The 13,261-nt window shown below is 50.8% G+C and overlaps 1 protein-coding gene across 3 annotated transcripts; it reads left to right on the top strand.

Moving 5' to 3' along the window:
- Nucleotides 1–607: 607 nt before the first annotated feature.
- lg17h1orf53 (linkage group 17 C1orf53 homolog) lies at nt 608–13,092 on the top strand. 3 transcript variants are annotated; one of them, XM_004553767.2, is made up of 4 exons: nt 608–1,045; nt 2,669–2,770; nt 8,092–8,184; nt 12,888–13,092. In XM_004553767.2, the coding sequence occupies exons 1-3, from the start codon at nt 758–760 to the stop codon at nt 8,161–8,163; spliced, it is 462 nt and encodes a 153-aa protein (XP_004553824.2). In that variant the 5' UTR covers nt 608–757; the 3' UTR covers nt 8,164–8,184; nt 12,888–13,092. The 3 variants fall into 3 exon arrangements, with proteins under 3 accessions (XP_004553824.2, XP_004553823.2, XP_004553822.2); XM_004553766.2 differs by lacking the exon at nt 12,888–13,092 and adding an exon at nt 10,074–11,427; XM_004553765.3 differs by lacking the exon at nt 12,888–13,092 and having other exon boundaries at nt 8,092–8,306.
- The last annotated feature ends 169 nt before the right edge of the window (nt 13,093–13,261 follow it).

Below are 13,261 nucleotides of genomic sequence, written 5' to 3'. Positions count from 1 at the left end.
CCTTGCAGTTATCCGTCCAAGGCACCATGTTACTTTATTATTATGGAAAGCTGTCTGCGTTTGTTCTGCAGCGCAATCACGCAAAGAAAGACAGCATGCTTCACCACCCATATACACACAGAAGTATATGTGTGGACAAACATTTTTGTTAATGGCTACAGAAATATCTGCTGGTGGCTTTCATGGTTAGCACTCACAGCAAGAAGGTCCTGGGTTCAGTTCCACCACAGACCTGTCCAGGGTGTGCTCTCCGTCTTGACCTAAGAGGGGGTTCGGCTCCATGACCCTGACAGAAGTGGGTGGATGAGTTCTTTAATAGAAAGCTAATTGTAGTCCCATGAAATAGATGTTGCATGTTTACCCCCATGCTATAGCAGAGGCTACAGAAAACAAGGCCTCAGTTTATCGGTGTGACACTGAATAATAACGCTCCAGCAGGTCACCACTTTTTCATTCAGGATTTGTGGGTTTTGGTGATCTTTCTAACAGTGGACTTGTACCTCCGTGTAGTGGCAGCTTTCTAACAGCAGAGGCGCTGCACGAGCCGGTGGGTCGGAGTTACGTGACGGTCACATTGGTGGCACGTGACCAGGGGCCGATGAGGAAGTAAAACACTTTCTGTGCAGCAACGTGGGGAGAGGCTGGATTTGAACAGTGTAGATAACATGAGCAGGGAAAGGCGCATTCGCGTTTCTTTCCTCACACAGTGTCACAGTTGTTCTCTTAATAAAAGCCGCTCCCTGCTTGTAACCTGCAGATGGTTTATCGCAGAAGCATGTTTCGCAAAAACTTCCCGAGTAAAGCGTTTGTCTGCAGACTCGTTCTTCTCTGCTTCCACTTGAATAAACGACTCGTAGCGATGTCGATGCCAAAGCTGTCGGGAGAAAGCTCCGAGCCACCGGCGAACAGCGGCGCGTCACAGATCGACGAAGGCACGACAGCAGCAGACGTCAGCGACGCGGGGGGCGAAAACGACCCCTCCTCCGCGGGAAAGTTCACAGAGGGCGAGATGGCCATCCACAGAATCCATAGACTAGCGTGTGCGGTAAGATGCATCACTGAGACAGCCAATCGTGTCATGTAGCACAATCGGACCGCAGATCCACGGGTGATTAATTACACGCGCTTTACAGAGAAATGATGATAATTCTGGGACAGATGATGATGCAGATGATGAGATATTCACAGTTTTCTGCGTTATTCTGAAAATGTTTCACAATCTGTAATCATAGGTTTCTGCAGATTGATGAACCTCTGCCTGTGTTTGATTCTGAGAAACTCTGCCTCTCTAAGACGCTCTCTTTATACCCACTCATGTCACTGAGCTGCTGCCAGTTGACCTGATTACTGATAAATGTTGTTTCTTTTTAGCTCCTCTTACTTTTCAGGCTCCAACATTTTTGTTGGAATAGTTTTTTTTATTAGTCTTTTCTCTTAAACACAGTAACAAGTTAAAATCTGACGTCAATAATCTGGAACAATACCAGCATAATGTTTTCAAACTGGCCACCGTGTGTTAGCAGCACGATAACCTGGCAGCTACGATGCATCTCCTTCCTGTTCCCAGGGCGGTGCCCCCAACCCTCCTCCACGTCCCCCGAGCCCTTAACCAAGTGACATTTAGGAAGATGAAACCACTGATGATTTTTGACTCAGTCTTTCCATTCTAACCCGAGATAAACATCTTAATTATTTTGCAGTGAAAGTGTAGGTATTGGAAAGAGGTACGAAACGGCGCCTGAACGTAGGCGGTGTCTGTGTCCACCTGTTATTGTTGTGAACTTTCACACAGAGGAGAATACCTGCCCGCTGCCCCAAAGAAATGATGCTGATTGTTTGTGCTAGATCCATCATATTCACCAAATCTCACTTGCTCTTCCATGGAGCAGAACCAGCGAGCTGTGCTGATGACAGCGGTGAATAGGTGTCATCCGCGTGCCTTTAGGCTTATCTGTTGTAAATATTGTGCTTCGGAGTGTGGATGAAGTTGAGGCAAGTTGGCCGCGACCTGAGGAGAGCGGTAGGGCCTGGGTGGGAAAAGTACAATACAGAGGGGGCCCAGCTATGCCAGCTTCACTATGTGGCCTTGCAATGGCATGTGAAATGACAAGCCGTGTCACCAAAGGGCCTGGGGCCTTTTTCCCTTTGTGGCCTGTCAAAGCTCACCAACTAGTGGCTCTCAGTTTGAAACAGACTGAGAGATGACATTTTGGAACTTCCTAAGGGATGGAGAGGAGTTCAGGCTTTTTCCACTTACAGAAGGTGTTTTTGTGCAAGACGAATAACTGCACCAAATAAAACAACGACTGTCTGTAAAGTTGATTTTTCACCATCCTGAAAATTGTCAGAACGACGTGCAGGTTTCAGGGCTACCAGCGGATTAGTCATAGCGTATTCTCACTACTGAATTGCACGCTAATTAATTAGTAATATCTTAAGAATGAGGGTGTCTTACATCTGTTTCTATGCTCAGAGGTCACCCAGTCCTCCTTCTCGTTGAACCACAGCAATCTGTCTCTGCATACGTTCTTAGGCACTATTTTTCTTGCAGGCGTCCTTGTGTTTGGGTGAGTATATGTATCGTATGTATTTCTGTGTGCACGGTTCACATCCCGCCACGTGTTTGTGTGTCGCTCTAATTGAATGGTAATATCTTCATTATGCTCAGGCAAAGAAGCAGATGTACGTTGACCCTTCCAGCGGGTATAAGGTGTTCACAGAGTATGCCCACCTTCAGAGAGGGAAGTGCTGCGGCAGCGCGTGCAGACACGTGAGCTCTTTGTTTTTACTGGTTTTTCTCCCTGCTTTTGTCCTCTGCCGTGTTTTTCCCACCCTGCACGTTTGATCCTGTCTGTTTCCAACGGTAACCGACCTCGTTTGTAAACCGTGGTTCTGCCAGAGCAGTTTTGACCAACGTTCGTCATTTATTTTCAGCACAAAACATGAAACGAAAGCAGGTTTGGTGGGTTGGAGCTTCCATGGTGTTGTAGAGGATGAGCTAACAGGGCTAATGACGCTGTGTGTTAGTTTCCAGGCTGCTTTCTGTACGTGGATGGAACCAAATAGATGGTCCAGTACGTTGCATCAAAATATGAAAGGGCACAAACATGTAAACTGTCTTTATAACAGCACCTTTCAAGATAAGGATCACAAAGTGCTGCACACCAACAATCCACAACAAACACAACAGCCTATACAAAGAAGGATCGATGTTTTAAACAGTTAGTGCCGTCTACAGTCTCCTTCGGTCTTCAGGTTAGAGCGAAGATGTCACAGGCTGGGTCTCCGACCCAGCACTCTGAGTTTTCTTTGTATTTTTTGATATGTTATTAGTTTGTGTTATTTCCTATTTTGCCTTTAGTTTAGGCAGTTATTGGTTATTGTTCCTGGGTTTTCTATGTTTTGGGGTTTGGTATTTATTCATCACGTGTTGGGTCTGTTGTGTTGTCATGTTTAGTTGTTAGTATTTCCTGTTTTATTTTGACAATGTCATGTGTTCTTTGTTCATTGTATTTAGCTTTCTCTCCTGGTCCTGTCATTAGGTTTATGTCTGTCAGCTGTTTCCCCCATGTGTCCCCACTTCCCCTGATCACCTCATGTCTGTATTTAAGCTTTTTGTTTTCTTCATGCCATTGTCGGTTCGTCTGTTTATCTCACCAGGGTCACAGTTTTAGTCATGGTCTTAGCCTGTTTACCTCACCTCAGTCATAGTTCTAGTTTTCATCTGTTATGTATTATTAGTCTTAGTCATGGTCTTTGTTTATTATTTTTCCACCACAGTCATAGTTTAGGTTTTGGTCTCAGTACCATTTAGTATTTTGTTTCTTAGTGTTTTGCCTGTTTGTTTTTGGTCTCTTGGTTCATTTCCCTGCCGTCATCGCATTAAAGGTTCACCTTTCTGTTAATCATTACAATTCCTCGTCATCATCTGCTTTTGGGTCCTGTTTCCACACACATCGGCGCACCCCGCCGTGACAGAACGAACCGACCAGTATGGACCCAGCGGATGCTGCTCTCACCGAGTGTCTGGAGGAGACTGCTCGGATCCAAGTGATCCTCGACCGCATCTTTACAGCGCCCGATTTAAAGAGCAAGCAGGTAATGGTTAACGTTGCTGAAGCTATTATGGAGAGGGATCCCCGCCTTCTCCAGCTCCCGGACTCACCTGCCATAGTTGCTGCCTTTACCAGGATAAAGGAGATGCTGCAGGCCCAGGCACTGTCGAGTCAGGAAATGGCTTCCAGCACCCACCAGTCACAACAACCCCACAATCAGTCATCTCCATTGCTGCCTCCGGAACCTGAGTGTGTTCGTGTCGGTTCGCTGAGATTCGCCACAGCGTCACCACCTCTCAGCTCACCAGTTTCCACGCCCTCATCACAGTCTCGCCATACTCCTGCCACGGTCCAGCGCGAGGAAGCGCTGGACACCGTTGATTTAGATCACGACGAGCGTCAGTCGATATACTGCGCTCTATTGGAGGAGGAGCTCCAGTGGAAGCCGTGGCTCATTCCGGAGCACGAGCACTCTTTCCGGGGAACTCGACTGGCTCTCGGGGGACCTCGGAGTTACCAGGGACTTCCACCTATTTCACCGCCGTCTTCCACTCCTAAGAAAAAGCGGCGTGCGCGCCGCCGACGCTCCATTACACAAACACAAGTGAGTGATTATATCTTGGCACCTCATGTTTTTTCTCCGGAGGTTATGGAAACTGACACTACTTTTCCGGTTAATGAGCCCGGCTATACAGAGACTGTTTGCCCTGGAAAAGCTAGCCATCAGGCTCAGCTAAGCTGCTGTGGGACTGCTATCCAGGCCGGTTTGGAGACGGAGGTACAGCTGGTGCAGCCAATTTCAGTGTCAGTCGGAGGGCCCGGGGAGCCCGTCCGGCCTCATGTTTCGTTTGCTGGAGGTTCAGGAAAACCCAGCCAGCTTCATGTTTCGTCTGCTGGAGGTTCAGGAGAACCCAGCCAGCCTCATGTTTCGTCTGCTGGAGGTTCAGGAAAACCCAGCCAGCTTCATGTTTCGTCTGCTGGAGGTTCAGGAGAACCCAGCCAGCCTCATGTTTCGTCTGCTGGAGGTTCAGGAGAACCCAGCCAGCCTCACGCCACGTCAGCTGGCGGGCCCAAGGAGCCCGTCCAGCCTCACGCCTCGTCAGCTGGAGGGCCTGAGGAGCCCGTCTGGCCACCTTCTGCTTCACCACCTGTGGCTGCAGCGCCGCCTCCTGCGGCTCCCGTGCCGCCGCCTGCAGGACCACCACCTGCTGCGCTACTGCTTGCTGCTTCTACGCCTCAGCCTGAGGACGACGCCTCACCTGGTTCTGCCACACCTCAGTCTGAGAACTCATACGAACTCATTTCACCCACTATAGACTGTGTGTTGCTGCAACTTGAAAAGCAACCTGCCTCGTCAGCTGGAGGGCCCGAGGAGCCCGTCCAGCCTCATGCCTCGTCAGCTGGAGGGTCCGAGGGGACCGTTCAGCCGCCACCTGCGGCCGCCTCGTCGTCACCTGGTCCAGCTTCATCCGAGTCGTCATCCTCGTCTGGTCCAGCTTCGTCAGAGTCGTCATCCTCGTCTGGTCCAGCTTCGTCAGAGTCTTCATCCTCGTCGGGTCCGGCCTCTGCCTCTGCTGCTCCGCCTGGTCCGGCCTCAGCCTCTGCTGCTCCGCCTGGTCCGGCCTCAGCCTCTGCAGCTCCGCCTGGTCCGGCCTCAGCCTCTGCAGCTCCGCCTGGTCCGGCCTCTGCCTCTGCTGCTCCGCCTGGTCCGGCCTCAGCCTCTGCAGCTCCGCCTGGTCCGGCCTCAGCCTCTGCAGCTCCGCCTGGTCCGGCCTCAGCCTCTGCAGCTCCGCCTGGTCCGGCCTCAGCCTCTGCAGCTCCGCCTGGTCCGGCCTCCGAGTGTTCAGCTTCGTCTCGTCCTGCACGTCCTGCACGTCCTGCTCGTCCTGCACGTCCTGTCCGGCCTGCACGTCCTGTCCGGCCTGCTCGTCCTGCACGTCCGGTCCGATCTGCACATCCTGTCCGGCCTGCGCGTCCGGTCCGATCTGCACATCCTGTCCGGCCTGCTCGTCCTGCACGTTCTGTCCGGCCGATGACTGGACGTCGTTGCCGTCATGGACAGCCCTCTGAACTACGCCGCCGTCATGGACGGCCCCCTGAACTGCTACGCCACCTGTGCCTCCCGCCCGGCCGGCCTCCTGACCTGCTCGGTCGCCGTCGCTGCCTCCCGCCCGGTCGGCCTCCTGATCTGCTCCGTCGCCACCGGTGCCTTCTACCTGGCCGGCCTCCTGAACTGTTTTCTGGGCTCTTGGACCGTTGGCCTCCGGGTCGGCCCCCTGAGCTCATGGATTTTGGACTGCTGGACCGTTGGCCTCCTGGTCGGCCTCCTGAACTTTTGAACTGTCTTTTGTTTTGTTGTCGGCCTCCGGGGCGGCCACCTGAACCGCTTCGCCATTCGCTCCTGTTCTGCCGGGTTCATGGTCGCCCTCCTGAAGTCGGGTCTCGGACTTTTTGTGCCATTGTTGTGTTTGCTCTGTGTGTTTTCGTTTCTTTGTTTTTTGTGGCCTTGTTTCTGGCCCTCCGTCCTGGGCCCCCGCCGCCCGCCCTTGGTGGGTTGTTGTGGTTTTGTTTTCTGGGTGTTTTCGGGCGTCTGGAATCCGCCCTTGAGGGGGGGGCTCTGTCACAGGCTGGGTCTCCGACCCAGCACTCTGAGTTTTCTTTGTATTTTTTGATATGTTATTAGTTTGTGTTATTTCCTATTTTGCCTTTAGTTTAGGCAGTTATTGGTTATTGTTCCTGGGTTTTCTATGTTTTGGGGTTTGGTATTTATTCATCACGTGTTGGGTCTGTTGTGTTGTCATGTTTAGTTGTTAGTATTTCCTGTTTTATTTTGACAATGTCATGTGTTCTTTGTTCATTGTATTTAGCTTTCTCTCCTGGTCCTGTCATTAGGTTTATGTCTGTCAGCTGTTTCCCCCATGTGTCCCCACTTCCCCTGATCACCTCATGTCTGTATTTAAGCTTTTTGTTTTCTTCATGCCATTGTCGGTTCGTCTGTTTATCTCACCAGGGTCACAGTTTTAGTCATGGTCTTAGCCTGTTTACCTCACCTCAGTCATAGTTCTAGTTTTCATCTGTTATGTATTATTAGTCTTAGTCATGGTCTTTGTTTATTATTTTTCCACCACAGTCATAGTTTAGGTTTTGGTCTCAGTACCATTTAGTATTTTGTTTCTTAGTGTTTTGCCTGTTTGTTTTTGGTCTCTTGGTTCATTTCCCTGCCGTCATCGCATTAAAGGTTCACCTTTCTGTTAATCATTACAATTCCTCGTCATCATCTGCTTTTGGGTCCTGTTTCCACACACATCGGCGCACCCCGCCGTGACAGAAGAACCTCCGACGCCGTCAAAGACCTGCACGTTTTATATGGATGCACGGCTTCGCTACAACAATCAGAGCTCTGATCGCCGAGCTCGAGGACCGAGGAGCCTCACGGTCGCATTTTGGACAGCAAGTGAGACCAACGCACGCTGAATTAGTCCAGTCTGAGGACACGAAGGCATCATAATAATAATCCTTCCTGACGGTTCAGCTGAGATCACAGCAGTAAATATGGTTAAGATCAAATTCTAGGTTTGACTCTGTGACACAGACTTGAGACGTGAGCGTGACATTAGCAGAAAGGCTCATCTGCTCAGAGTTTGGGGATCTATTTTCTCAGCATCATTCCTGACCTCTGCTGGTTTCAAGTTTCCAGACTAAGGATCGGTGATGGTGAAATGCAAAGCTGAGCGGTTCATCCGTGTGTAACAAACCAACTACACAGACGTGTTGTGGGTTTTCTGACGGTGTCAGCCCCGCTCTGCTCATATCTGCTTTGCTCTGTCCCACCGAGTCTCGTTGTCCACTCTCCATCCCTGCTCTGGGTTTTGCTTTCGCCCCGTCCCATCCCATTCCGTCTTCCCCCCTGTCCTTATCCGACTCGTCCTTTTTTCCTTTGCTCGATCTGCTTCTCATGTGTCGTTCTCAGTGTGACTAAAGCTCTGCTCCACATGCAGCTGTTAACCGGCGCTAATTTATCTCTCGTCTCCCCCAGTGTCCATATGGCCAAGTCAACGTGAAGGACCCCGCCACGAAGAAGCGGTTCAATTCCCTGTTTTACGTGTAGACCTAACAGCCTCGTGCCAAGGTAACACGCTAGGAGCCTGTTTGGAATGGAAGCCACCGCACATTGCTTGTCTTCTGCCTGTCGTTATTTGGACTACTTGAGTCATTTTTTTCTTTTAGCCGTGTAATAAATGATGAAATATGGGTAGTGTCTGTGCAATACCTATCTCTTATGAATCACAACTATTCTTAGGATTATTTTCATTCTGGCAAAATGGGAAAGGAGGAGAACGGATTTGTTCACTAGACCCTCATGCAAACCAGCCTTTTATCACATTTTTGTTTTGTTCTGTTTTGCAGATACTTGTTTTTTCCTCTCAGTGTCCAGTGAAATGCCTTTGAGCCTCATTTTTTCTTTTCTCTTCAAGAGTATTTAATATTTTGTAGTATTCTGCTCTTCTGATGCATTTACAAGGGTTGTGGGAGTATGGAGATGAAAAACTGAGAGTGCATTTTAGATCTTTGCCCTCCAGATAAAGGGCATATAAGCGAAAGTAACTGTAAGATAGTCAGATGGAGTCTTGTGCTCTTTTGCTTCGCATCGCTTGTTATTTTTTTTCTCTCCCAAACGTACGACTGCATGAATATTAGCATCATTTACACACCACAAGTGCTTGACTGAACTGTCTACCTTTGACTGAGATACTGTGTTGTTAAAAATAGGAAGGTGCCAGGGGTCAGCCCTCACACTTGGCTGCGCTGCTTTTACACCACTTGATGGAATCAGGCTGTTAGCAAACATGCCACGGACATCAACAGCAGCCCTCCCCACCGGACTTGCAGCTCAGCCTCCTGGCAACACTCGGCTACAGTGCAGCTCCCCGCGGCTGCTCTCCTGAGCCGCAGCCTAATGAACTCCTGGGCCCTCTCATCCCAGGACTGCAATAGATCAGCTCGGCGCTCACCAGCTCGCTTAGACGCACACATGCGCAGGCAGGCTCGCTCCATCGCAACACTGCGTGGCTCCTAATAGGCCGATATAGAATAAAGGTTGCACTTGACCGCGCGCTTCGTAGCCCTGAGTGATAGCGCTAGGTAAGGTCAAGCGCTCGTATAGAACTACCTATGCCGTGGAAAGATGATTTGCGAGTGCATGTGGGTAGGCGGCGTGACGCCTCCGGGCGCTCGCCGGAAACCCAACGCGCACGCTCGTCCTTCTCCGCCCGATTGGGCAAACGGCATCGCCATGAGAGGATGTGTCTTTTCCTCGGCAGGTGGGTCCCAAAGGCAAGTGCTTAGCGATCGGAGCAAAGCCCTGTGAGCGGCTGCAAGGAGATCGGTGATCCCGACAGTGCTGGGGAGGACAGGTTCTGGGGACGCGTCGTCAGGCGGGATGAGAGGCGAGTTTATTTGGTGTTATTCTAAACCGAGGCAGCGGAGCGTGCGGCAGCAACATTTCTACAGCGGGACGGCGAAGGTGTCACACTCATCAAGTACCTGGGCCCGCTTGCCTGCCGCGGCTCTGCCGGTTTTGCCTAGGGACTCGTCTGTCACATTAAAGTAGATGCATTGCCATTCAGGGCCTCGGCGGTCCCGCAGCCTGACCATGAAATAGGCCAACTTTCATGTCTGCCTCATCCCTCCACGTCTTCCCAATCCAGTGATGGCACAGTTTGAATTTTTTCCCCTCCATCCTCTTCCAGCCTAGCAGTTTGTGACTGAGACGCAAACAGCACACCTTCCACAGATTAGCAGAGAAATGCACTCCGGTTACTAATTCATCCTTAATTCATTAGCGTTGATTGAGTAGCCTGTGAAGTGCACTGGGACAATGAGAGAGAGCGTTCAGCTAGTTTCTGTGTTTAATCACTGAAACAAATTAATTTATCTAACGTTGATTAAAGTCCCGCCTTTTATTTGGGTTGTCTCTGGGTTGAGCTGCACCACGATCATTTTCTCTTTTACCCACAGTGCACATGTGCTCCCAGCAGCCGGTTAGACACGTGAGGCGACTCTCTCAGGCGTTTTGGACTGAACATGTCGGACCCTCAGCTGGAGCATATGCTGTACTGGAGCAGAGTGGCAGCTATACGCCGTGTGCCTTTCTGCAGGATGATGGCACTAGCTGCAGAGAAAGAGCGAGCTGTCCAGTTTGGATCTGTGACCAGACGTGCTCCAGTCACAACCAGTTGACAGGCCAAGCAGCAGCCCCCACCCCCATCGCACCCCAACTCAAAGGGGCACAGCAGCCCCGCGGCCAGTGGCCCCGACCACAGTCGGTTACAGCGTCTCCATCACTGCTGGCCGGAGCAGCCAGGAACTGACACAAGGTTGGCAGGGAAAAAAACTTAAGTGTCAGCCATATGATGGCTGAAAGGAACATCAGTCTCAGCAATTGGCCAGGCACCGCTCAGTATGCCTGCCTGCGTGTGTGTGTGTGTGTCTTGATATTGAAGCAGCATTTGAGCAGCCCCTACATCAACGTCTGGTCGTTCTACACAGACAATGTCAGCTCGCCTCGGGGCAGCAGCCTCCACAGTGGTCATATGGACAACCACATCCCTGTGGTAGAATTAGTGATAAAAAACACACATGGCCACTGAGTGACAGTCAGCGCACCAGATTCCTTTGGACAGACAGGGCTGCAAATAGCACAGAGGAGCAGTTTCTCCCTCAGACCGCAACTGGTGGTCAGGCTCATGCCAGGCCGAGCCGCGGTCGCCAGATGAGCCCAGATAAAAGCAGAGTCGGGGGCAGTCAAAGGCACTTAAGCGCCCAAGGAGCACTTTGGCCTGTTTATTTCCCTCCTGGTTTTGCATCGCCGCAGTCGTTCGTGATTTCTCATCTGCGCTTTGGACCCGACGTGTCGCCGCTTTCTTCAGCTGTCACGCCGTCTAACCTCCAGCTCGCTTCACATTACGCCGTCTTCTGACTCTGTGTCCTCGCTCACTGAAGTAGAAAGACGGCGCTTGTTTGACAGCAAAACGATATTTACTAACCCTCTCCTCGCAAACGCTGCTCTGCCCCATAAGGTTATGTAGTGATAAATAACATCCATCTATTATGTTTCCATGTCCTTTCTAGTGTGTCCAGATACGGACTAATACACGCACCATTCCCCAGAAGGATACCGTGTCCCCAGAGGTGCTGGGGGTGGGTGGGGTGCATGTAGTGGTAGCTGTTCTGGAGGCAGGGAGGGGAGGCAGGCAGCAGTTGGTGTGCAGAGAGCAGCGGCTCAGGCTGGCTAGTTAAGAGCTTCTCTTTCCTATCCTCCATCTGCCAGGGACTGGGGTTGTGATTTGAGCTCCAGCAGAGCAGAGCAGGGAGGAGATCGAAGGAGGGGTGGATGGCGAGAGGGAGGGGGGAGGGGGGGGGGGGGGGGGGAGCGTTGCTTGGAAGAGGCAGAAAAGGGAAAGTGGTAGAAGCAGGATGAGGCGGGGGAGAAATGACCAGCAGGAGGAGACGTGGAGATTCTCGTATTATCCTCTGTGTCGTTATTTTCTTAAAATCGCCGTTCAGCATTTCGCCTCTTTATGAGACGCCGCCGCCGGGGGGGGCGTTTCCCCTGTTTTGTGCATTTCTGACATGGCCTCTGCTTCAATAATTACAAAGTCACGTCCACTGTGAGTTTGTAAATATTTCCAGGATGTCTCACCATCCAGCCACCCAGGCTCATGAGACTGGGATACAGCTTTACAGTGCTTCACTCCTCCCTCTGTTCCTCCTCCTCGCCTCACCCTCTCCCTTCCCACCCCTTTCCTTCATTCTGTCAGCGTTTAGCCCGTGGTTCCCTGCACCTCACTGGATCCTGGGAGAGCCTTCCCACCGCCTCCTCCTCTTCCTTGCTTCTCTCCTACTCCTCGCCTCCTCGCCTCCACCACCTCTCCTAGGCTCCTTTTCTGGCCATGCTTTGGGAGTGACTGAGAGCTCCCTCTGTGAGACTGAGTGTCACTTGAGGTGACCCAGAAATGATAACTCCAGATGAACTCTGGATGTGTGGTAATCTAACCACCGTGCCCTACAGCAGAGAGGAGCCAGGCACTCGGGGAGGTGCGGGGGTGGGCGGGGGACAGCCAGGCGACCTGCTTGGCGCTGTAGCCGCGGTTTCGCCGATTTAACCAAGCGCGCTGCAGCGCCTGTCTGGGTATCGTGCTCCTAGCACGCTGTGTGTGCGCTCCGTGTTGTGCTACGCTGTGAAATAGATCTCAGTGTTGTTGCATTATTGATGAGATACACTGTGATGTCAACCCAGGCTGAAGGAGCAAAGCAAAATGACTGTTAGCAGTGTGGCACGTGATCATTTATGCCAGCGGTGCAGAGGTGTAATTAACTGTCACCCTTTGCTCCAGCCCCGGTGCTCGTTCACACAATATTCTATTCACTCGTAGTCAATTGAAACGAGTCCATCCGTGCACGGCGCGCCGCTCCGTGGGGAGCACGAGCACGTTTGGGTTATCTTGTTGTTTTTCTGGATGACCTCCCTTTCTCGTGTTAAAGATGAACGTGCACTTCAGGAGGAGCTGAGCGCTCCTTAAACGCTTTTCATTCTCGTACCGGTGATACCGTTTAATGCGCGATTGTCAGTTTGCATTTCAGGTGGAGAATAATAAGAAAGTAAGAAACCTCGCGCTCCTTGTACTTACCTCTTAAATTGAGAAAATACGGCCTCATTAAGAGAGACACAACCAAACCATCCTCAAAACATAAACACTATTAATATTTACTAAAATCTTGACATTATTAATTATTGGTGAATTTTTCATCAGCCTTTCTTTTTTTCATTAGATGTTGCAACACAAGGCCACACAAGGCAAGTGTGGAAGTCTACTTCCTGGCTGAACAGACTTATTATTGCTTTGAATTTTTATGAAGTTTGTCAGCTCAGCTCCTCAGAAAAGGATCCGGGCGTGCAGTGTGCCAGACACATATGTCTTTTTTGTCTTATTTGTGTTTGTAATGAAATGCATCAATAAAATTAGACTAAAAAGTGCGGTGGGAGTCACGTGTCGTCTTGTTTTAATGGATCGCACATTTTTATTATTCGTTTGTCGTCACGAAAATATGAAATCAAGGAAGTCAGAGAAGGGGGGAGGCGGGGGGAACAAAAAACTGCGACCTTTCCTAATAGGCAACCCTCCGCTGTTTTGGTCCAGTACCCA

Source organism: Maylandia zebra, linkage group LG17 (genome assembly GCF_041146795.1).
Source record: "Maylandia zebra isolate NMK-2024a linkage group LG17, Mzebra_GT3a, whole genome shotgun sequence".
NCBI classification, from domain to species: domain Eukaryota; kingdom Metazoa; phylum Chordata; class Actinopteri; order Cichliformes; family Cichlidae; genus Maylandia; species Maylandia zebra.
Note: the sequence above shows the minus strand (reverse complement) of the source record. Positions and strands in the feature narration are given on the sequence as shown.

Excerpts from the sequence above, each read along its gene's own strand:
- lg17h1orf53 (XM_004553767.2), top strand. The coding sequence starts at position 758 with ATGGTTTATCGCAGAAGCATGTTTCGCAAAAACTTCCCGAGTAAAGCG. Across the intron at positions 1,046-2,668 it reads TCCATAGACTAGCGTGTGCG|GCAAAGAAGCAGATGTACGT; the intron begins GTAAGATGCATC and ends CATTATGCTCAG. Across the intron at positions 2,771-8,091 it reads GCGGCAGCGCGTGCAGACAC|TGTCCATATGGCCAAGTCAA; the intron begins GTGAGCTCTTTG and ends CGTCTCCCCCAG.